The sequence below is a fragment of the Leptinotarsa decemlineata genome, unplaced genomic scaffold (genome assembly GCF_025532065.1).
Source record: "Leptinotarsa decemlineata unplaced genomic scaffold, Ldec_3_MD MMD2_tig00002974_RagTag_RagTag, whole genome shotgun sequence".
Lineage (NCBI taxonomy): Eukaryota > Metazoa > Arthropoda > Insecta > Coleoptera > Chrysomelidae > Leptinotarsa > Leptinotarsa decemlineata.
The window spans coordinates 1,911,490-1,935,693 of NW_027412578.1; the positions used below are offsets into that span (position 1 = coordinate 1,911,490).

At 33.8% G+C, this 24,204-nt stretch overlaps 1 protein-coding gene across 3 annotated transcripts in view; it reads left to right on the forward strand.

Annotated features, from left to right (window-relative positions):
- The window catches only part of LOC111512060 (salivary endonuclease), a 45,143-nt gene extending 21,268 nt beyond the window's left edge, over positions 1–23,875 (forward strand). The window contains exons 1-6 of one of the 3 annotated variants that reach the window (XM_074177259.1): positions 111–132; positions 7,186–7,367; positions 9,892–10,062; positions 16,040–16,315; positions 16,769–17,021; positions 23,225–23,875. In XM_074177259.1, coding sequence (XP_074033360.1) covers positions 7,277–7,367; positions 9,892–10,062; positions 16,040–16,315; positions 16,769–17,021; positions 23,225–23,663 — 1,230 coding nt within the window. In that variant the 5' untranslated portion in view covers positions 111–132; positions 7,186–7,276 and the 3' untranslated portion in view covers positions 23,664–23,875. Of the gene's footprint in view, positions 1–110; positions 133–1,848; positions 1,949–7,185; positions 7,368–9,891; positions 10,063–16,039; positions 16,316–16,768; positions 17,022–23,224 lie in introns of those variants that run through there. The other 2 variants (XM_074177258.1, XM_074177257.1) reach the window with 2 other exon arrangements.
- Positions 23,876–24,204: the final 329 nt, after the last annotated feature.

The window sequence follows — 24,204 nt, forward strand, 5'->3', positions numbered from 1 at the left end:
AATGAACGTGGTCATTTTTCATAACTATAGAATATTCGTATATAAATCAGTTAGCCAATTTTTCAGAAGATTCGAGGAGAATGAAGCAAGTTCAGTAGTAATAGGGGATAAATCTTGTGTTGAATATGAAAGGTAAGCTAGATTCTATTGTGTAGGGAAGTTTCGGAATGTTTTTTTCCTCGACACAGTAATCAGATTCATTTGATTACATATTTTATTTGAAATTTCGAATTACACTGAACGCTTTGGTGTAAGCAAACTTTGTAATCACACTTATATTATTATATCACGATCACTTTGCTGGCTTTCAAACTATTTCGCGAACTAATTCGATATATCGGGGATTGATATGATCTTGTATATATACCATAGTCTAGTATTCTTCTTTGCCTTTGAAGAACGTGTGAAATATGTGGAATGAAGTGGAGATGCTGCGACGAAAAGTATATTGGCCAGACTGAACGAACTATTGAAAATGATTCTGAAAAACACAAGACGCATATTCGACTGCAGAGACCAGGAAAGTCTTGTATCTCTCAACATGTCTTGAACAGTATATGAATATAATTCTTGCTTTATTTCAAGCTCTACTTATCTTGAATGATGATACAGTTCGTATCGAAATTCATGTACTAATTTAACTTTCCTACTATTTTAATTTTCCATTCGTAATACCGATAGATTAGTCAACACACCCGAAATATTATCACGAACCAGGCTACATAAAACACTTATTTGAATATCTCCTGCAAACGGAAGGGCTCGCGTAAAAAGTCATAAAACGATAAAACGGATTTATAAGTTTATTGCAGCCGCTTCCTTTCTCATTTGACAGTACGAAACGCTCGGTTTTACACCTCCTTATACAGATCTCACATGAAAAATGTAAATGGAAGAACACGTCTCCTAATTTTTATTGTACACATTTCTCTTCGGTTGCTTTGTTTCCACTCGCGATATGAAAAAAAACATTTTTGTAAATTCTATTGTGTCATAAACGCAATGAGATGTGGAATAGAAGATAATAGTTATAGGATTTTCACATCTAATTTTATTCAAGATTCGTTTCGCTGCACGGTAGCTTCAATATTTGCACACCAGTCTAACCAATGACGTTTAACAGTCACAAACATGTCTTACTGATTTGAGTAACAGAATCAGTTTTATATCTCAATTTCCTAATACATAACCTCACTTTTTTTATGGCAGTATGTGTATAAATTTTAGCCGCTTATATTACAAATTAACTTTTGTAGAATTTTTCAAATGTTCAAAAGGCAATGTTTTTGAAAACTCATTGCTTAGTTGTTTTTGGATATTTTTGATGTGCAACCACTCATTTTTTTGTTAGCCCCTTTACTTTTGAAAAAAAATGTAGCATACGATAAAATATCTGAATCTCGGCATATTTTCCTGATTTATGAGTTTAAACAAAAATGAGTGAAAGTTTGACTTCGAAATTAAAGGTTGAGGGGCTAAAGTTACAAGTCTTTCATGATTTTTCCGTATTCTGTATCATTTTAGCTGAATAATGCCGGACCCTTATTGAGATAATAAGTTTGGATGTTTTAAATCTCCTTCGGTGTGTGGTACTACCAGTGCGAAGCCAGGGAGCTCTCTTAAAAAATGTACTCAATCTCTTTGAGATATAGCAGAGCAATTCATTACACGTTCATATGTCTATCTTTTAAGGATAGCACACTATACCCATTTCACATACAATGCTATTTAGATGAATACATTTTCAATCCTCAGTAAATGAATTCGTAATTGCCTTAAGTAGGGGAGAAAGAGCCAATGTGATTTTATACAACTTACCAAAATCCTACCATAATTTTATTTCAATGTTTGTATGGCAACACTGAATAGCTGTCATCCACAAACGTTTAACAGTACTGCGAAAACGAATGGCGTCGGTAGACCACATCAAATGTGTTAGGACCAAAAAGTAAGTTTTTTTGCGTTTACTTAATTTGTTTCACAAAGAAAAGTGCAGCATGAGTTGATAAAATTGATATATAGTATCGTTACTTTAGCATTATTTTACGATAATATTGATATATATGATATGATTTGAGATAATATTGATGTCATAATGTTTACGCGACATAGATGTATTTTGAGGTTACATCTTAAATGTTTTGAAATATCCACTTGTGGAGGCTTCAAAAACGTTACGAAAACTGGCTCTTTCAATACACTACAAACTACCAAATTGCGCAGTTTATTGAAGATGCCTTTTTAGAAGCTTTAGGTCTACAAAATCTTACTCAAGGATTCATCAAAACTGTCATATATCTCCGAAATTCTAACATATTTTCTGACGATGCGTTTCTTGCATCATATATGACCGACAGACCTAATCCAGCTGCAGAAAAAAAAACGAGGAAAAGAGAAGAAAAATAAAGCTCGAAAAGTTGTTGTGAGAAAATGTCAACAAAACAAAATATAAAAAAAACTAAGTGATGAGTCCAGTGATTCCAGCGCCAAAATATCTTTGTAGGATGATTCCTCATTAACAAGTTCAGAAGAAATTAATCTATTGGATATGAAATGGATATTATTCTAAGAGCAAAATAGAATGGTACCAGTAAAACATTTGTGATGATTGGGCACACAAGTCTTGTGACATTGAAGGTGATACAAATTTCTTTTGCCAAAAATGTTTCTAGTTAATCATTTCATAAAGAGATTGATTTAAAAAAAATTATAATTGTATTGAGATGCTCAAGAATATGGAAGATTGTGATTTGAAACTGATAAATAAATATGATTTTAATAGAAATACGCAATGTCCAAGTTTGATTAGGTTTTTATACGAGACTAGTTGTTGCCCGCGGCTTCGCCCGCGTAGAATTTGGTAGTTGTAGTACTGATTAGTACTATGTTGCTGTATGGCTGCTGTTCCAATATTTTGACAGAATCAGAATCAACGAACTTAGGCATGCGCAGCGTTATAGAACAATGCTTTTAAAAAATTGTTCTACAGCGCCATCTAAAGGCGAGTTACAGAGAAACTGATAAAAAACCTTCTCTATGAAAAATTACCTATACATGTCAAGTTTCATCACGATCGGTTGAGCGATATAGAAGTTTATCACTTACCAACCAACCAACCAACCAACCAACCAACAAACATCAATTTTTTTATATGTTTATTAGGAGATTGTTATTGCTGAAAAACTGTTTTTTTTTTGTAAAGAGGAGCCAAGTGGCATTACAAGGCTTCTAGTTAATTAATTATTTCATAGTGGATACTGATTATTAAAAAAATATACAATATATTGCTTATCATTGTTGGAAGATTGTGATTTAGAACTAACAATAACTGATTTTCACAGGAATGAGTATTTTTTTCAGATTGATAAGATCTATATAACAGATAAATAGTTTATTAAGTAATTTTTATTTGCTGAAAGACTGTTTCTTTTTTGTAAAGTGAAACCCGACTCTTTCATAGCACATGCCCAGCTCTTTCATACACATGTTACTTTGAAAGAGCCGATTTCCTTTTTCTTTTTAAATTTGCCATATTACTTATTTATGTCATTGTATCTCATGTTATTTTGACTGGATAACCATACCTATTGAATAAATTATTTACAAAAAGCAATTTTATTCAATAACCATCACAAGACGTTAATTTTTTTGTTTCATAAAATTGGCTCTTTCATACATACTCTCCCCTATTTCATGCACATCAATATTGCCCTTCATGTTATACAATTCGAATTATCTTAGGAAAATTAAAACTACTGCACAACAAAATGAATTCCAGCAGTGTCACAGACCTTTACGGCACGTGAAATGAAAAAAGGTTGCAGATGCGTTAATTTTGTAGTGAATAATAATAATTATGAAAATAATAATATCGTCTTTATTTCCAATGAAAAATAAAATGTTACATGATATTCGTCTTGTTACTCAGAAATCCCAAGGGGGAGTTCACGTGAAGGTGCTCTACCACTCAACCCTTGTTATTTTAAATATTCATAATATAACTCAAAGACTACTACTACTGAATTTATATAACACAGTTTTAAGCATTTGTGGGATTTTGACAAAAAGGTAATGTCTTCAATTACTTTCTTCAATGTATCTGGTTTATCTATAGTCAATTCCATATATAATCACCTCAGAAGACTGAAAAAGTAAATTTTCACCGTAATAATACTATATCGCTAAGCATTAATAATATTTCATATCGAGAACAGTAGACTCAATGGCCATTTGATTCGATATAATATACAGCGTGACTCACGGTCGATGGTAGGTTAGACGTTTCTGGAAAACGCAAAGCATGATTTTTCTGAAAATTCCACCTCTCATATTTCCTTACCTGTTCTATCGATCAAAAATGCGGCGTTGCCACTTCCATCAAAAAGTCCTAGCAACTTTATTTTTTAAATGGAACACATTTTTGGAATTGCTCTGGTATTTTAATACTTTTTTGTTAATGATGTCCTATACCTGTCTCTATCTGTTTTCGAGATAAAAATAAATTGTGCTAAATATGGTCCAAAACATAGCCTTAATTGAAATTAAGTACATCAGTACTCTCAATTCATGAAAAATTGATATTCTGATGATACTTTGTACAAACTCGAAATATTCAAATAACACCAAAAAATCGACTCCATATCATACAGGGCGTGCTGAAATTACTATTATTTCCATTGTGCATAAAAGTAGTCAAAAGTTCATTTTTTCGAATGAAACCCCCTGTATATTACTAGGTAAATTGAAAGATGGTGAAAAATGCTTCAAGATGATATATCATGTCCCTATACCTAAATCGTCAAGTTTTCTCAATAAAGTCGCTTCTTCTAGAAACATTATTTTTTTTAGAATTTGGATTTAGGTAGCAGTGGAATTATCAAGTTTATAGCAGTTCGGTTACTTTTATAAGTACTTTACAAAGAGTTATCGACGATGTTTCGAATCATCTTCCAAAATGAAAGCAAATATCGATTATTCAAACGAAGTTCTTATGGAATTATTTATTATACACAGGAACAAAGTGATCAAATCAATGTCAGAACGTGTAAAAAATTCAACCAATTGTATCCTGAATTAACACCAATGAACGAGAGGAAGTTTGTAAGCTAACAAAATAATTTCCTTAACTATGGCTCCATGTTAAAAGCGCCTTCAACATTACCAAAACCTGTTACTTCAAATGAGGACAATACTGTTAACGTTTTGGCATATTTTTATGCATATCCAGAAGCTTCCCTTCGCAGTTCAGAGAAAGATTTAGGTGTATCACATGCTTCAGTACAACGAATTTACCAAAGTTCAAGCTCTATAAGCAGAAGACTTCGAACATAGAATGCATTTTTGTGAATCTTTTTGATTCATACACAGGAAGATCGGGAATTTTTGTCAAAAATAATTTGGAGCGACGAATCAAAATTTACAAGGGATGGTATTTTCAATAGAAGGAATTAACATTTTCGGGCTGATCATAATCGTCATGTTACAAAAGAAATGGGTTTTCAAGAAAAATTTGACCTGAATGTTTTCTGTATTCTGGAGAACAATAAAATTAGCTTTTTTATTTATGAAGAAACACTGAATGCAGAGAGATATCTTCAAATATCAAGGACGACTGTAACCGATTTTCTTGAAAATTTGCCGTTAGAAGAATATGGGAATTCGTGGTTCCAACTGGACGGAGCGCCAGCTCATTCCACCCTGAAAGTTTCCAGGAAACTTGACGAACTCTTCGACGATCGTTGGTTTAGGCGTTTAGGGCCGTGGGATTGGCCACCGAGATCACCCGATCTCACGCCAATTGACTTCTTCATATGGGGTGTTTTGAAAGAAAGGGTATACAATACTCCAGTGCCTACCAAAGAAGAATTGCGACGACGAATAGTGCGGAGTACCTATTGCAGATCTGGATCCCCAGGAAATTGAAAAAGCAACCACAAGTCGTGTACAAAAAAACATTTTGAAGTGTTTAGAATGTAATGGACAACATTTTCAGCATTAATTGTGAAAATGTGATATTTTGTTTACAATGTTGTTATTTTGAATCATCCTATTCTGTTATTGTCTGTACTTTCACATGTTTCAGCCCACAAAATCTTACTTTTTACCTAGAAATGACTGATTTTTGGTACAGTTGTTCCCTGGAAACTTTGAGCCATAGTTAAGGAAATTATTTTATAACCTTACAAACTTCCTCTCGTTCATTGGTGTTAATTCAGGATACATTTGGTTGAATTTTTTACACGTTCTGACAATGATTTGATCACTTTGTTCATGTGTATAATAAATAATTTCATAAGAACTTCGTTAGAATAATCGATATTTGCATTCATTTTGGAAGATGATTCGAAACACCGTCGATAACTCTTTGTAAATTACTTATAAAAGCTATAAGCTTGATAATTCCACTGCTACCTTAATCCAAATTCTAAAAAAAATAATGTTTCTAGAAGAAGCGACTTTATTGAGAAAACTTGACGATTTAGGTATAGGGACATGATATATCATCTTAAAATATTTTTCACCATCTTTCAATCTACCGAGTAATATACAAAGGGTTTCATTTGAAAAAATGAACTTTTGACTACTTTTATGCACAATGGAAATAATAGTAATTTCAGCACGCCCTGTATGATATGGAGTGGATTTCTTGGTGTTATTTGAATATTTCGAGTTTATCCAAACTATCATTTAAATATCAACTTTTCATGATTTGAGAGTACTGATGTACTCAATTAAGGCTATGTTTTGGACCATATTCAGCACAATTTATTTTTTATTTCGAAAACAGATAAAGATAGGTATAGGACATTATTAACAAAAAAGTGTTAAATACCAGAGCGATTCCAAAAATGTATTAATAAACAGGGTGTTCCATTCAAAAAAATAAAGTTGCTTGGACTTTTTGATGGAAGTGGCAACGCCGCATTCTAGATCGATAGGACAGGTAAGGAAATATGGGAGGTGAAATTTTCAGAAAAATTATGCTTTGCGTTTTCCAGTAACGTCTAACCTACCATCGACCGTGAGTCACGCTGTATATCAGAAAAAGTTAACTCCATCATTAATACATAATTGTCGACCGTTTCCAGTGAAGAGATTATTCCGTGGCCACGTGTGTTAAGTTAAATCAATCAACCAGGAAAAATACCTACATTTGTTAACGATTAATTTATCTCTTTGTTCCAGAACGATCGTCATTTACGTTATCACTGTATCCTGAATGAGTTGAACCGCAAGCCATGATTTCAATCAGCAACGTGGATAACCCGCTACCGTGATGTCTTATTTTACAATGTATTTGCAAAGATCTTTCACGGTTTTGGTGACGATTGTTTGTGTACACTTCTGTAATGGGGCTTCCAAAAAGGGTGAGTGATTTTCTCGTGAGATATTGTAAAGAATGACAGAAAAGTCAACAAAATTTTATTAACACATTATTTTTCGAAAACATTCCATATCATTAAGTCAATTTTGAAAAGACTGATGTTTGATGAAGACTGTAATCGAAAAGGAGGGTATTTCTAAAAACCACTTTTTGAAGAATTAATGACTTTTTCTCGATCAATTTTGACAAGATACTCTTATTCTTGGCAGTGTTGTGAGTTCTGCAGAGAATCTGAATTTGTAATTGGTTTCATAACTGCAAATATTGCTTTTTCTGAATTAAGTTGTAAAAAGATCATAGGAAACCAAAAGATTGTTCACTACGCAATGAATGAGTGTGAAAATGTTGATAAATTAGTCCAGTCATTATAGTAAGTTCACCTCGGAATTCGAGATACCCAGCTGTAAGTCTGTAAATAATTGTATATTGACACCCTAAAAGTTGTCTCAAAACCTACATATGGTAGGGTGTACGCAACTATTAAATTTCAAGGTCAAAGATCACAAAAATCGGTTTTTCCGCTTTTTTTTGTAAATATCTCATTTCCTATGGGTTTTTTGCTATTTGTATTTCCATCAATATTGTAGAATACAAAATTCTCTACAAATTTTGTTTGAAAAAATTTTTTATACGGGAACCGTTTTCGAGATAGAGGGCGGAGAGCACGCGGTCACAGCATCACTTCAGGTCAACCGGAGCCTCCGGTCGAAAACGCGCCATATATAGTTGATGAACTATCGATAAATCAATAATTATGAATATTCGTCAATTTTTATTAACTATTATATTATATTTTATCATTTTTTTCCTAACTTATCCACTTTTTATTCAGTATTAATTTATTTAACAACACATACCTGCCCATGTAATTGCAGAATTGTTAATGAAAATATAGGAATTATATTTGAATTTTAACCTGATTAATATTTATAAAAATCGTTTCGCATTGCCAAACCCCATACCTGGGGTTCCAAATCATGTCCTAACCAAGTTTGAACTTGATAATATACACGGTTGAAATGTTGGTGAGCAGCTGCACTTGTTGGTGGAATATTTGAAAGCTGCACAGGTTTATTAAGTTTTGTAGACTTGACGTAATGCATATAACGAAGATGATCGAGACTTTTCACAGATTTCGGAGCATTATAGACTGCCAATAAGGTTTGAGTTCCACTCTCTAATAATCTCTGGGCCGAACAATTTTCTTCCTCAAATGCTGCAGCTAGTTCATCCAAATTTGTCAGTTTCTCAAAAACTTTTAAAAATGACTTTTTCCCTTTTTAAAAAGCGCAGAAGTTGTGTCACAGCCACTTAATGCGTGCTGAAATAAAATATATTTTTTAGAATGAGGATAATTATCAAAACTTTTAGTCGAGTATATCTCCGTTTTTACATTACCTTTTCCAACTTTTTTAAAGAAAATTTTTTGTTCGTAAGACAGTGTACGCCCAATTAAAATGACAAGTAAATCAATATCTTGTCCTATTATAACTGCAGTTTTTTTAGACTTTGATTTTTCAATTGCAGTTTCAACAATAAGAACATCCGCATCATCTCTGGCTTGTTTAGTAGTAATATTTGCAGCTTGTAATTTTTCAATCAACGTATTAATGAACTTATCTTTGTTATTTCGATTTGATAAGAATTTTTCTTGAGTAACTGGTACAACCATCGTTTCATCGAAACAAACTTCATACGTTTTTGAAAGTGCAGCAGGTCTTCTCTGCTGCTCCATAGCTTTTACGTTCTTACTGTAGTCTGAATATCCGTCAAATACAACAATTATTTTGGAACTGTAATGCCTTTGTAAATAATTCATGTATTTATCAAAAATAATAGAAAAAGTATCTTCCCTGCTCCATACAACATGATGAAGAAGAAATCCGCCATCAATAATGAACGTTTTAGTAAACGGTTATCAGTATTATTGAATAGATATAGATTTAAAGCATGAATAAAATGATAAAATATAATATAATAGTTAATAAAAATTGACAAATATTTATAATCATTGATTTATCGATAGTTCATCAACTATATATGGCGCGTTTTCGACCGGAGGCACCGGTTGACCTGAAGTGATGCTGTGACCGCGCGCTCTCCGCCCTCTATCTCGAAAACGGTTCACCGTATAAAAAATTTTTTCAAACAAAATTTGTAGAGAATTTTGTATTCTACAATATTGATGAAATATAAATAACAAAAAACCCATAGGAAATGAGATATTTCCAAAAAAAGCGCAAAAAACCGATTTTTGTGACCTTTGACCTTGAAATTTAATAGTTGCTTACACCCTACCATATGAAGGTTTTGAGACAACTTTTAGGGTGTCAATATACAAGTATTTACAGACTAACAGCTGGGTATCTCGAATTCCGAGATTCTTACCTAATTTAAGCTTAAATGACTGGATTAAAATCATGATTATGATTGTTCATAATTCTAGAGAAATAATTTGTATAACTTGATTTAAAAAATATTGTTGAAATAATTTTAATCTATTTCAGGATGTTCTCTGAATGTTCTTCAAAATCCAAATGAAAAGTTGATGCCAGTTATACTGTACAATTTAACTACAACATTCAATTTGGTTGTACCCAACAGAGGCGTCATCAATCTCAAAAGTGGTGAAGGGGTAACCTTGTCATGTCCAAATAAAAGGAATCTATTGAGCCCAAGTGAGTGTGTCAATGTAATCAGTAGTAAATAGTGTGGAATCATTCATACAGTTCACTGTATGATTTTCATGCAATGAACTGTATTAATGAGTTTCAATATGGATTGTCATCAAGTATTGGCCAGTTCTATTCAAGAAATAATTAGTGTTTTGTATAGTTTTATTTCTTCTGGGACAAAATAATATACTTTTGCTATTACCGGTTCAATGGTTGGGACAAAACATTGTTTCAAACCCTTTCTTTGAGGGTCAAAAAACTTCTGAAGTATAATCGGTATTCAGAAAAATCCAACAACTGCCATCATCAAAACAACCCAGTATCAAAATTTTCATCCTTACAATCCACTAAACGTGAGAATTCATATCGACATAATTCGGACGAATATGATTCTAATATTATTTGAAAAATCTGAAAGAACAAATAAAATTGAAATGAATAGCTGAAGTATCAAGTTTTTAGGCAATGAAACGTGAAATGAAACTATAATAAAACGAATAAAATATTCAAGATAAAAGATCAAAATGACCACAGAGTAATAATAACAGAGTGAAAATGAAATAAAAATTAACAAAACATGTAAATAAAAAAAAGGCAATTCACTAAAATTAATCGGGACCCTTTTGCATCAGTTGAAAAAAAGTTGTACCAGACTTTGGAAAACACCAAGTCTATTTTTCGAATATTTCCGCCAACGTCACACCACAGTTAGCCCCCTCATCTGTATGAACCTAACAAAATCCGCAAAAACGGTGTTCAGCTCAGACCGGTCATTAGTTCCAGAGAGTCCAGATTTTTACTTCCAACAATACAACTACTACAACTACTACAAGAAAAAACTTTTTATGTGAAGAATTCAAGGAATTTTATCGAATGACCAGAGGCAATCGAAGTCACGAAGCAAGATAAAGTAATCAGTTTCGAAGTGGTAAACCGTCACACCAATTTTGTCGAAGGAGCACTTGAAATCATACAGAGGAAGCTACCCAAAGACGAGGACCTGGAAAATAGATTGAACTCGCCTATAGATATAATCGTAGAAATTCTAAGATGCTCTGTACGGAACTGCTATTTCCAACTGAACGATTTATTCTTTTCTTAAGATGAGGGGTTGCCAATGAGATCGCCACTTTCAACAGTTATAGCCAACATATACAGCGTGACTCACGGTCGATGGTAGGTTAGACGTTTCTGGAAAACGCAAAACATGATTTTTCTGAAAATTTCACCTCTCACATTTCCTTACCTGTTCTATCGATCTAAAATATTTTCGGCGTTGCGGCGTTGCCACTTCTATCAAAAAACCCTAGCAATTTTATATTTTTTAATAGAACACCCCGTATATTAATACATATTTGGAATCGCACTAGTATTTCATTGGATTTTTGTTGATAATGTCCTATACCTATCTCTGTTTTCGAGATAAAAAATAAATTGTGTTAAATATGGTTCAAAACATAGTCTTAATTGAAATTAAGTACATCAGTACTCTCAATTCAGGAAAAGTTGATATTTTGATGATAGTTTGGACAAACTATCATCAAATAACACCAAGAAATAGAATCCATATGATACAGGGCGTGCTGAAATTACTATTATTTCCATTGTGCATAAAAGTAGTCGAAAGTTCATTTTTTCAAATGAAACCCCCTATATATTACTCGATAAATTGAAAGATGGTGAAAAATGCTTCAAGATGATATACATGTCCCTATACCTGAATCATCAAGTTTTCTTAATGGAGCCGTTTTTGTGGAAAAATAGTTATTCACGTTTTACCTACAAGTGTTGAAAGTGGCATTTTATTTTGTGAGTAGGGATTATTGCAAAACGAGCGTCAGCAAGTGGAGCAAACTCACGAGCAAAATAAAATCACTTTTAACAAATGTATCATACAAATTTTTTTGTATAACGTTACTGCTGATAATAAAAAAAATTATAGGATCCATGGGATTTGAACACACGATCTTTGGAATAAAAGGCATATGTTACAACTACATACGCCAACTCACGTTATTTCAAGGAGGATTATTGATTAGTCATGAAGGACTTTCTACAGTTGGACTGAATACTACTTCGTCATCGTCAGTAACTTCACAGGGATTTAATATTACCAATAGCACGAACTGCATAAGTAATTGATAAATGGTTATAGATGGTGTTTCAAAAAATCGCCAAAAATGAATGCAAATATTGATTATTTAAACGAAGTTCTTATGAAATTATTTATTATACACGAACAGTGTGATCAAATCATTGCCAGAACTAGTAGAAAAGTCAACCAAATGTATCCTGAATTAACACCAATGAACGAGAGGAAGATTTTAAGATTACAAAATAATTTCCTTAACTATGGCTCCATGTTAAAAGCGCCTTCAACATTATCAAAACCTGTTACTTCAAATGGACAATACTGTTAACGTTTTGGCATATTTTTATGCATATCCAGAAGCTTCCATTCGCAGTGCAGAAAAATATTCAGGTGTATCACATGCTTCAGTACAACGAATTTTGAAAAATCACGGAATGCATCCGTATAAATTTACCAAAGTTCAAGCTCTAAAAGCAGAAGACTTCGAATCCCTTTTGATTAATACACAGGAAAATCGGGAATTTTTGTCAAAAATAATTTGGAGCGACGAATCAAAATTTACGAGGGATGGTATTTTCAATAGAAGGAATGAACATTTTTTAGTCTGATCATAGTCCTCATGTTACAAAAGAAATGGGTTATCAAGAAAAATTTCTGTATTCTGAAGAACAATAAAATTAGCTTTTTTATTTATGAAGACACACTGAATGCAGAGAGATATCTCCAAATACTAAGGACGACTGTAACCGATTTTCTTGAAAATTTGCCTTTAGAGGAATATAGGAATTCGTGGTTTCAACTGGACGGAGCGCCAGCTCATTCCACCCAGGAAGTTTTCAGGAAACTTGACGAACTCTTCGACGATCGTTGGTTAAGGCGTTTAGGGCCGTAGAATTGGCCACCGACATCACCCGAACTCACGCCGATTGACTTTTTTCATGAGGTGTTTTAAAAGAAAGGGTATACAATACTCCAGTGCCTTCCAAAGAAGAATTGCGACGGCGAATAGTGCGGAGTATTGAAGATCTGGATCCCCAGGAAATTGAAAAAGCAACCACAAGTCGCGTACAAAAAACATTTTGAAGTGTTTAGAATGTGATGGACAACATTTTCAGCATTTATTGTGAAAATGTGATATTTTGTTTACAATTTTGTTATTTTGAATCATCCTATTCTCTTATTGTCTGTACTTTCACATGTTTTAGCCCACAAAATCTCACTTTTTACCTAGAAATGACTGATTTTTGGTACGATTGTCCCCTGGAAACTTTGAGCCATAGTTAACAGAATTATTTTGTAACCTTACAAACTTCCTCTCGTTCATTGGTGTTAATTCAGGATACATTTGGTTGAATTTTTTACACGTTCTGACAATGATTTGATCACTTTGTTCATGTGTATAATAAATAATTTCATAAGAACTTCGTTAGAATAATCGATATTTGCATTCATTTTGGAAGATGATTCGAAACACCGTCGATAACTCTTTGTAAATTACTACCGAACTGCTATAAGCTTGATAATTTCACTGCTACCCAAATCCAAATTCTAAAAAAAAATAATGTTTCTAGACGAAGCGACTTTATTGAGAAAACTTGACGATTTAGGTATATGGACATGATATATCATCTTGAAGCATTTTTCACCTTCTCTCATTTTACCGAGTAATATACAGGGGTATACAGGGGGTTTCATTTGTAAAAATGAACTTTTGACAACTTTTATGCACAATGGAAGTAATAGTAATTTTAGCACGCCCTGTATAATATGGAGTCGATTTCTCGGTGTTATTTGATGATAGTTTGTCCAAACTATCATTAAAATATCAACTTTTAATGAATTGAGAGTACTGATGTACTTAATTTCAATTAAGGCTATGATTTGGACCACATTTAGCACAATTTATTTTTATCTCGAAAAAAAAATAGGGATAGGTATAGGACATTATTGACAAAAAAGTATTTAAATACCAGAGCGATTCCAAAAATGCATTAAAATACGGGATGTTCCATTCAAAAAAATAAAGTTGCTAGGGCTTTTTGATGGAAGTGGCAACGCCGCAATGCTGAAAATATTTTAGATCGATAGAACAGGTAAGGATATGTGAGAGGTGGAATTTTCAGAAAAATCATGCTCTGCGTTTTCCAGAAACGTCTAACCTACCATCGACCGTGAGTCACGCTGTATATGGAGTGGTTCAAAACTCTGGCCACTGAAGAAGCATACAAGAAGCCCTGCATAGTATGGAACCATGGGAATATAGATTTAGACACCTTTGTGAAGCACATTGATAGCGTTTAACCTTTCATTACTTCCTTAATGGAGGAGCACGTATACAAAGAATTGCCATTCTCAGACGTATTAGTGAAGAGGGCCGACACTGATTGGAAAACATATGTATACCGAAAATCCACTCACACGAGACAGTATTTGAATCACGAATTCAACCACAATCAATCTACCAAAAGTGAAATCATCACGACTAGTGGACCGTACTTTCGGGCTCTGTAATATGAAAGAAGGATTCATCATCATGAAAGATCTTCAATGGAATGGCTACTCCAAAGCGATAGTGGAACAGACTTTGGCTGAAAGACAGCAGGAGCCTAGCAAGGAAGAGAAGCCGTCACAACCAGTGCTTGCACTTCCACACATCAGAGAATTACCGAAAAGGAGAAGAAGAATTGGATCCGAGTACAACATCAGAACCTGCTTCAGATCCGGAAAAACTATCCGTAGCAGCCTCACGAAAACGAGGCCACCAAACGCGGACTGCGATTCCAAGAATTGTATTTACCGGATAATCTGTGAGTGCAGAGAATCATACATTGGTGAAACCAAAAGGCCATTGAAAGTTTGCATTGCCGAGCACAAGAGAACACACAACAAGTATAAACCAGCAAATCTGGAATAATAGAACATGGTTAGGCTCATGAACATAAGATCAAGTGGTTTCAAGCTGAGATCATCCTCAGTGAAGAACACTGGTTTGAGAGGAAGTTCAAAGTAACTTCATATATGTTATCGTCGTAAAGTAACTTGGTTTAAAATCTTTTCAATTTTTATTTGTTTTGTCAAGAGATTTCAAACCATATCAGTCAATGGAAGTTTGATCTAGTGAAATTCAGGTCAATATCAATCTAGCTTATGATTCTGATGGAATATGGAAGATGCACTCGAAAACTTCCATCTGTGTATTGCAGGCTCTCCAATTTGTCCTACAAAAATAGTTTTCACTTCCCAATAAAGTATTGCTGCAGTAACATTGAAAACATATTGTTGAACATTTCAGCATTATTTCATTTACCAGCTTTGTTTTTGCTCACTGATCAGCGTTAACAATTTGATCTACTCGATACTACTATCAATATTTGTCGAAATCAAAAAGGAGTTCAACAATTTCAGACAAGAATTGTATGCTCGATAAATCTGTAGAAATATAGTGGAATTGATGTAAACAGTAAAACAAAACTTTCCTTTCTGAAATAATTGAATCATTGAATCTAAAAAAGATTTTTGAATTGACATCAACAGCTGCGGAGGAATAACATTTTGCGCTACTTAGATTTTTCATTTTTGCCAACTGCTTGCTATATCTTATAAAAGAGTCACAATTACCACATTGGCCTTTTTCAACAACTATCCTCTTGATAATTTCACATACTCTATCATTAATTTGCATTCATGTACCTGCTAAGATATCAATTTCGTCAGAATTCTAGGTATTTTTTTCAAACGTCGTCTTATCATTACTATGGGATCTTTTCAACTGTATTATGTACTGAAAAAGCTCAGGAAGTTATTTTGTTCCATTCAAAATGCTAATGTTGATGATATAAGTGCTAATAAAGAAATATCTATGAAAATCATATCAATATTATATTTCAGCAAATTCAAATGCAACCTTTGCCGTTTGTGTTCATGACACAACGTTGAAAATAACCAACGCAGATTGGGATTTCATGGATGTTGAATGCACGAAGACTGTGCATGGAGAAATTAAGAAAACTCGTGCAAGATGTGGGGACAATAGGGGAAGAATAACAGATATTGGATATCCAATCACAAACCAATACTTCAAAACATTGATAAGAATTTGCTACGATGAAGAAGAAGGCAACACTATCTACACAGAACACACCATACACGGTGGAGAAATACAGTGTGAGTAACTAATATAATCGAAATCATTGAATTATACAGAGTGGTCACTTTTTTAAGAGGAATGTATTAGTAACAGAAGCTGCATAGCAGTATTGTCAAGTAGTTGAAAATAAATCGAGGATGTCAGGGCCGGTTATTGGGATATCACAAGGAAAGTAAATTCTGTCATTTTGATTTTTCTTTTTATCCCAGGATTTTTCAAAAATTTTCAGAAAATTTTACGGGCATTTTCATTCAATAGTGAATTCTCCTCAATTTGCCGCAAGAAGATTTCGAATCCAACGTTTATAGCTCTCTGGGCCACCCTCAACAACTTTTTTTTTAATACGGCTCTGTCTGGCAGCTCTGGCATCTTGGACTACAAAGAAACAGGCCGCCCGGAAAAACTATTAAAAGTCAAAGATTTCCATTTAACTATTCAATGACTAAAAATTTATTACTCATTCTTTCCAGATTCTTCCAAGACATCGGACCGTCCATCGTTCAGCGTTGCTGGGCTGGGGTCAGGCGTAGCTGCTAATGTTGCATACAAGAGAGCCTTTCAGAAATCAACGTTCAATCAGTTGTTGGGATCGGCTCGAATCGCTGATGAGTATATTAATTCCAAATCATATCTGGCCCGTGGTCACTTATCGCCCAGTGGGGATTTTCTTTTCGCTAGCTCACAGAGCGCAAGTTTCTATTACATCAACACTTGTCCCCAGTGGTGAGTTAGAATATCTTATCTGTTTTTTTAGGAACAAAATACAAGCACTACAGGAAAATTCTTGAGATGCTCTAAGAGCGGTACCTGTGCGAAAGTAGCTACTCTCATTATAATAATAATAATAATAATAATGACGTTTATTCGTGACAAAATAAAATCCATACAATAATATAAGAGTTGTGTATAAAAATGAATAAACATAATAATATCCACAGAAGTATCAAACATACTTGTTTGTGGAATTACAAAAGAGACAGTCACGAAACATAAAATATAAAACTAAGTGTAAAATAAATATACATCAATTAAAATTATACCTGATTGATTCATATTATAATAGTATAGATAAACTTGAGTATACATACATGCATTTCAATCTCTGCAGAAATCTTATATCTAATGAACAATGGATATACACATATATACATACATATACACGCATACATACGCACACACATATACATACATATATACACATACATACACAATACATACACGCATATACACATACATACATACATATATAAATAAGCTATTGATAATCATAATAACAATATATTTGGACAGTGGTTCAACCTTCGATTAGTTTATGAATATCCGTTTTTGCATTTTTCTTTACAAATGATACTAATTGTTTTTTGAAGCGTTTCATAGAAGTTTCATGTGTAATTTCTTTTGGTAAATAATTTAATAGTTTGGGAGCTAGATAACGATAGCTTCTCTGTCCTATAGATTTGGAAACCAGTGGTATACAATGGTGATGCCTTTTTCTCGTTGCGTATGGGTGGTTTGGAGTGTCATGTTCAGCTTTGTTCTTGTATAGCTGGCATCCTATCTGAACGATGAATAATTGTCTCAAATCTAAAATTTGTGTCTCTTTATACAGCAAATTACTTTCATACCTTGCAGGTTTATTGAGTAGTATTCGAAGAAATCGTCTTTGAGAGACTTCAAGAGGATGTAGGTGAGTTTTTGATACTCCTCCCCAACCAATGATGCCATTATTCAAGTGTGATTCTACTAAACTGTGGTAGATAATTTTTCTGTATTTGTAATTCACGAACTTTCCGACTTGTTTCAGTCTATATGAAATACAACGTAGTTTTTTTGTTAAGTACTGTATATGGTGGTCCCATCTAAGATGATTATCTATATATATACCCAGATATTTGATTTTTTTCGCAGGTTTAATTACAAGATTTTGTTGAATATTCAGAGTGTATTCTGGCAAGGATGTTGAGAGACTGCTGAATGGTAAGTATACTGTTTTGTCAAAATTAATTGAAAGTAATCTACTGTCAAACCAGTCTTTGAGATTTCTTAGGTCTTTTTCAATGTTCAGTTTCAGATTGTACCGGTCTTCATCTTTATAGTATATTACCGTGTCGTCCGCAAAACTTATAATTTTCCCGATTGTTTTTTGTATGAATAAGTCATTCAAATAGATCACGAATAGCACCGGCCCCAGTACTGTCCCTTGAGGTACACCGCATGTTATTTCCATTTCTGCACTGATTTGGCTTCCAATTTTCACTCTTTGCTTTCTATTTGTTAAGTAGCTTTTAAGTAATTTGTGTGCAGTACCTCTTACGCCCATATTTTCTAAGGTATCTAGAAGTACGGAGTGGTCGACCGTATCGAATGCCTTTTTCAGATCTATGAAAACACCTATTGAAGGGGTACTTGAGTCCAGAGATTCATAGATGGTTTTTGTTAGGGAATGAATTGCATCAGTAGTAGATTTATTATCTCTAAAGCCAAACTGAGATGTTGACAGTAGATTATATTTGGTTAGAAATATACATAATCTGGCTTTTAGAATTTTTTCGAAAATTTTGCTGATCGATGATAAAAGGGATATGGGCCTATAATTTGTGACATTATCTGTTTCGCCGCATTTGAAAATTGGAGTTACTATTGAGTTCTTCAGAACTGAGGGAAATGTCCCAGATTCAAATGATCTATTTATGATGTCCATTAAAGGTTTGCTAATGAAGTCAATGATGATTTTGAGAATTTCGGCTTTGATTCCATCGTGTCCAGGAGATTTATTATTCTTCAATTCATTTATAGTGTTCCTTATCTCATTCATACTTGTAGGTGTGAGAAAAATTGAATTATTCGTTATATTTTTCTTATTTTTGTGAATAGGATTTTTTTTAATGTTTTTCGCTAGGTTTCTTCCTACATTCACGAAAAAACTGTTGAACATGTCAGCGATTATTTTTTGATCGGTGACGATTTCTCCTTTCTCGTTTTTGATGTTATTTATTTGTTTTTTTGTTTCGATTTTCAGAATTTCATTAACCGTTCTCCATAGTTTTTTGCTTGTATTCTGTTCATTTTCCATTAGCTTTCCATAATACTTTTCTTTTGCATCTCGTATTTTTTTCTCAGTTATTTTTTTGGTTGTGAGATAATCATTTTTCATGTTCTCATTGGTTGGGTCTTGTTTCCAAAGGCGATACAATAGGTTTTTTTCGTTGATATGTGTTATCAAGGACTTCGTAATCCAGTTTTTTCGTCTGCGCTCACTATTTTTCATTTTTATGTGTCTTGTTGATTTACGAATACAGGTATTTATTATATTTATGAATTTTTCTGTTACAGTTTCAAGATTATGCATCGGGTATAATTCATCCTCCCAATTTATGTGGCTTATGGATTCAAGCAGTTCTTTTTTGTCTAATCTTTGAAAGTATTTTTTTGAATTGTTATTTATTTCATTTTTTGTTTTATTATTTAGTACGATTTGTAGTAGCGTTATGTAATGATCTGTGATTGTGGTGGAGATAGTTATAGGCAATAGATTGTTGAAGTTTTGCTGTTTCGTTTTAATAAATATATGATCTAGACATGATTCCGATCCATTCCTTGCTCTGGTAGTGGTGTTTATGGTTGAGTGAAACCCATATTCACTCATAATGTCGAGATATGTTTTCGAGTCTTCAGTTTCCTTCAATAGATCAATGTTTATATCACCAACGAATAAACTGTAATGTGGGTTCTTATTCTCTTTGTTTAGCAATTCGTTAAGTTGATATAGGAAGTCATCAATTTTACTCGCTGGAGATCTATAGAACGCGTAGATGCAGATGGTCTGTTTGTCTACCGTCATATTGATTTTCAGTAATACACTTCCGTTTAGTTCGATATGATTATAGAAATGATATAGGTTTGCTTTTACAAACACAACGACACCGTCATTTTGGTTGTAGTTGCTGTCATTGTATAGAGTAACATAATCGGTCATATTAAGGGTGGAAGTATCAGGCACGTGCCAAGTTTCTGTTAAGACTATGCAGTCGAAAGACGCTTTAAGCTCTTCAAGATTGATTTTAAGTTCATCTATATTTTTTGAAATACTGCAAATATTAGTATTGAGGACTTTTATATCACTGAATTTATTATTTATCGCTAAGACTTCTTTCCCTTCATTGCAATTATTCAGGGGGTATGTTCTTATTTTTTCTACTATAAAATCCCTTATATAAGGATCCATACTGATAAGATTTACAAATATTACTATATTAATACAAATGAATAGAATGTTTTATACTATAAATTCTGAAAGAGTTCACAATAACGAAGAATGGTGAGATTATATAAATATATCTAAGGTATGTAAAGATTGCTATTTCTGGAATACCTATAGAATCGTAAGAATATGTATGTAGTTAATTTACAGCTTGCCGTTGCTTATTTATTTATTTGCCGATCGTAGTCTGTTCTTTCCGTTGGAAGGTTGTTCTCCTGTTTTCTTCTTAATTATACTAGAGTTCGTAGTGATAACTGATTTTTCGGTAGTCTTATTTTTTTTATGGGATTCCGTTCCTTGCGTAGCTGTGCCTTGACTGAGTGTATCGTTGAAAAATTCTGGTAGACTGGATTCTATTTCTAAAGTATATTCTTTATTCCTTATGTTTGGTGGTTTTGAATTCCTGGAGATCAACTCCATTTGGAAAAAACTTTTCAATTCATTACACATGAAAGAGTTCTAGGTGGAATAGAAAATGCCAAGTCACTTGAACGCTTCCTGTTAATGGATTTATGAAAGAGAGACGAATCTCCAACCTATCTTCGATGTTCCAGACCATCAAGGTGCAAGTGATGTCCGTGTCTCCAATTGGGTGGGTGGTTTTTTCTGGATGGAATCCAGCAGCTTCAGGGTATACTAAAGAGCGGAGCTCTCCGTACATGAGAACAATACTTCAAAGAAGGTCTGATCTGCGCCTTATAAAGCAGAAAAAGTTGCTGATTTGCAGTTTTCTGGTTCGGAACATTGTTCCAAGCTTTTGAGGAGCAGCCTAAGCAGTTCCAGCGACATGATTGTGCCAAGACATATTGGTGTCCATTCAAAACCACGAACAAACTTATTGAAACACAAAGCGGAATTATCTGTCTTGACATTATTACATCCGGTTCGGATATAATTTACCTTTTTGGAAAAAACCTATGTTTGGTTTTTGGTGACATTGAATTTCTTTCACCCCAATTCAAGATCACCTCTAGATCCTCATTAACATAGTGCTACTTCCTGCTGCCGGTGAAGATGTGCATCACGATACCCTGGAATCCAAATGGAATAACGAGACAAGTGTGCTGTCGTCAGCGAAGCAATATATTGGATTCCAGGTTTTTTTCAATAAGTCGTTGATACACAATTGAAGGGGAGTTGGAGAGTATTCGAAAGATATCCATCGACAGCCACTTGCAAGGAATGTTATTTCAGGAAGCTGGAGAACCACACACCAAAATTATTCGACAGGCTACAGCATCAAAATTTGACCAGCAAACCCTCATGCCACACACAGTCAAATACTTTGGAAATATTGAGCGCAACAGCTCTTGATTGAATTTCATTAGTTCGGACTTTTATTGTCTAAAATGATTTGAAGTCCCTGAAAGAACTAAAAAAGAAGTGTTGAAATTATATAATATCAGACAAAGAAATTTCAAACTAATTCATGAAACATTGTCAGTCACCTTCAAACAAGCTCTTGACTGTCCATGTTTCTCGATTGTGTTACTCTAAATATGGTAACTTACGGTGACATACGATTAAGGGTCGCTTGTTGATCTTTGTTTTCGCTTGTGTTAGTGGTAGAATTGTGGTTTTAGTGAAGTTCTGATTGATAGCTTCAGCTACCGACCAGAAGGATCTGGACCCGTTGGGATTGGCAAGCAGTTTATCCCTTATTCTCTGATTGTGAAGTTCTTTGCTTCCATTTATTTCAAGGTTGCAGTTGTTACGAGCATTAACAAACCTAGTTCGGTTTTTGGCACTGGGATTTTTGTGCCACTGCCGGTAGGTAAGATTTTTGGAGGCGAAAGCTTGCTTGCAATCTTTGCTGAACCAAGCTTTGCCGTTGGTATTTCGTTTCATTGAAAAAACAATATATGACTCAATGGGTGATAGAATAAGTTCCGTGACTTCAAAAGGAAAAAATTGATGGATCATTAGAGCTGAAACCAACATCTAGCCAGAAAAAATTTCAGAAATGGTCTTGAAGATCATCCCACTCAGCAGATCTATAATGCCAAACTTTGCGCGGTTTAGATTGTTACTCAAAATTTATTGGTTATTCGTCCAACACTGAAATGAGTTTGTAGTCACCTTACGGTGACTATGTAAATTTTTGAATTGGTTGTTACGTATAGATCCAGAAGATTAGCATATTCTTCATCTCAGTCAGGACTCTAGGTTGGCTTATTTATAACCTGAGTAAGTCCGCTGCTTATTGCAAAAGCCTCAGCTTCGCGACCTTGTTCGTCGTTGATATTTGAAAATTTGAGTCATTCGATATTGTGGACATTGAAGGCATCGATTATGGAAATTTCAACACTGGAAAGATTGATTTGCAGAAAGTAAATGGTGTTCGCAAGTGAAGAGATTAGAAACCGATATTGTGTATTCATAACATCAAAGTTTTGGGGTTCCAGCATTTCCTCTCGTTGACAGGAGAAATCGCTTTGGATAAAAAGAGATATTTGAAATTCACGTCTGAATCGGGAGTAGAAATAATAGCCATTACAAAACACGAAATAAATTAGGGATCACAGTTTCAACTGCTAAAGAAATATTTTCATTATTATTATCAAGAATCAACTGACCCCATCAGTTTCAGTGTACATTTTCATATCTCAAAAAATTAAGTTACTTCACTCTTGGATAAGAAGATATTCATTTCAATTACTTTCAGGCAGTCCATAAATGGTGGAAACTGGCTGAGCGTAGAGTTCAGCGTACGAAAAGCAGCTGAATATTATCGACACACATTCACCATCATCACAGGCTCCTATGACGTCCTTGAACTTCCAGACTCCCACCGACATCCAACAAAGATTTTTTTAGTTTCTGGGTCCAAATTGCCCGTTCCAAAGTTCATCTGGAAAATCATGTACAACGAAGTCACGCAGGAAGGGATTGCTTTTATAATTGTGAATGATCCTTTTTTGAGCGTACTGCACCAAGATCATATTTTGTGTATGAATTTGTGTGAAAAGTATGGATGGGGTACGACAAGTTGGCAAATCATTTCCAAGGGTTATGTTTATTGCTGTGACGTTAATGAGTTTGCTGATGTTGTAGATACTGTACCTTTCTTGAAAGTCAGACGTGTTTTACGTGGTACATCGTAAAAACAGTATTAGATCACTATAGAACAGATCGCGATCCACTTCAGTATATACCGATATTATATACTTTCAACTTCAATTCTGAAAACAAAGAAGGATTTGACACTGCTGATATATCAGATATAGAATATATTTAAAAAAATCGCTGTTTCCTGATTTCCTGTGGAAATAAAATTTGTGAGTTAGTGACTTATTCAATTATAATATTTCTTCAACACAGATTCTTATTTCTGTTAACATCAAATGTATCGAATTTTAAAATGAGAAGATGTTTGGGGAATACCCAAAAACATGAATGTGGGTGTTCATCAATTCACCATCATAACAGCTGGCACTTTGAAAATTTGTCTGCTTTAACTTTGTGAGGAGGAGTGAGATATAAGATCTGTGATGTTGAAAAAAATTTTCCAGAATATGATATTATAACGGAGTTTGAATTGTACATATGCATAACGTACCATTAAGGAAAGTTTCAGTTAAAATTTTTTGGAGTATATATAAAACATAGGAGTATTTTTGAGACATTGATTGAGTGACTTATGCC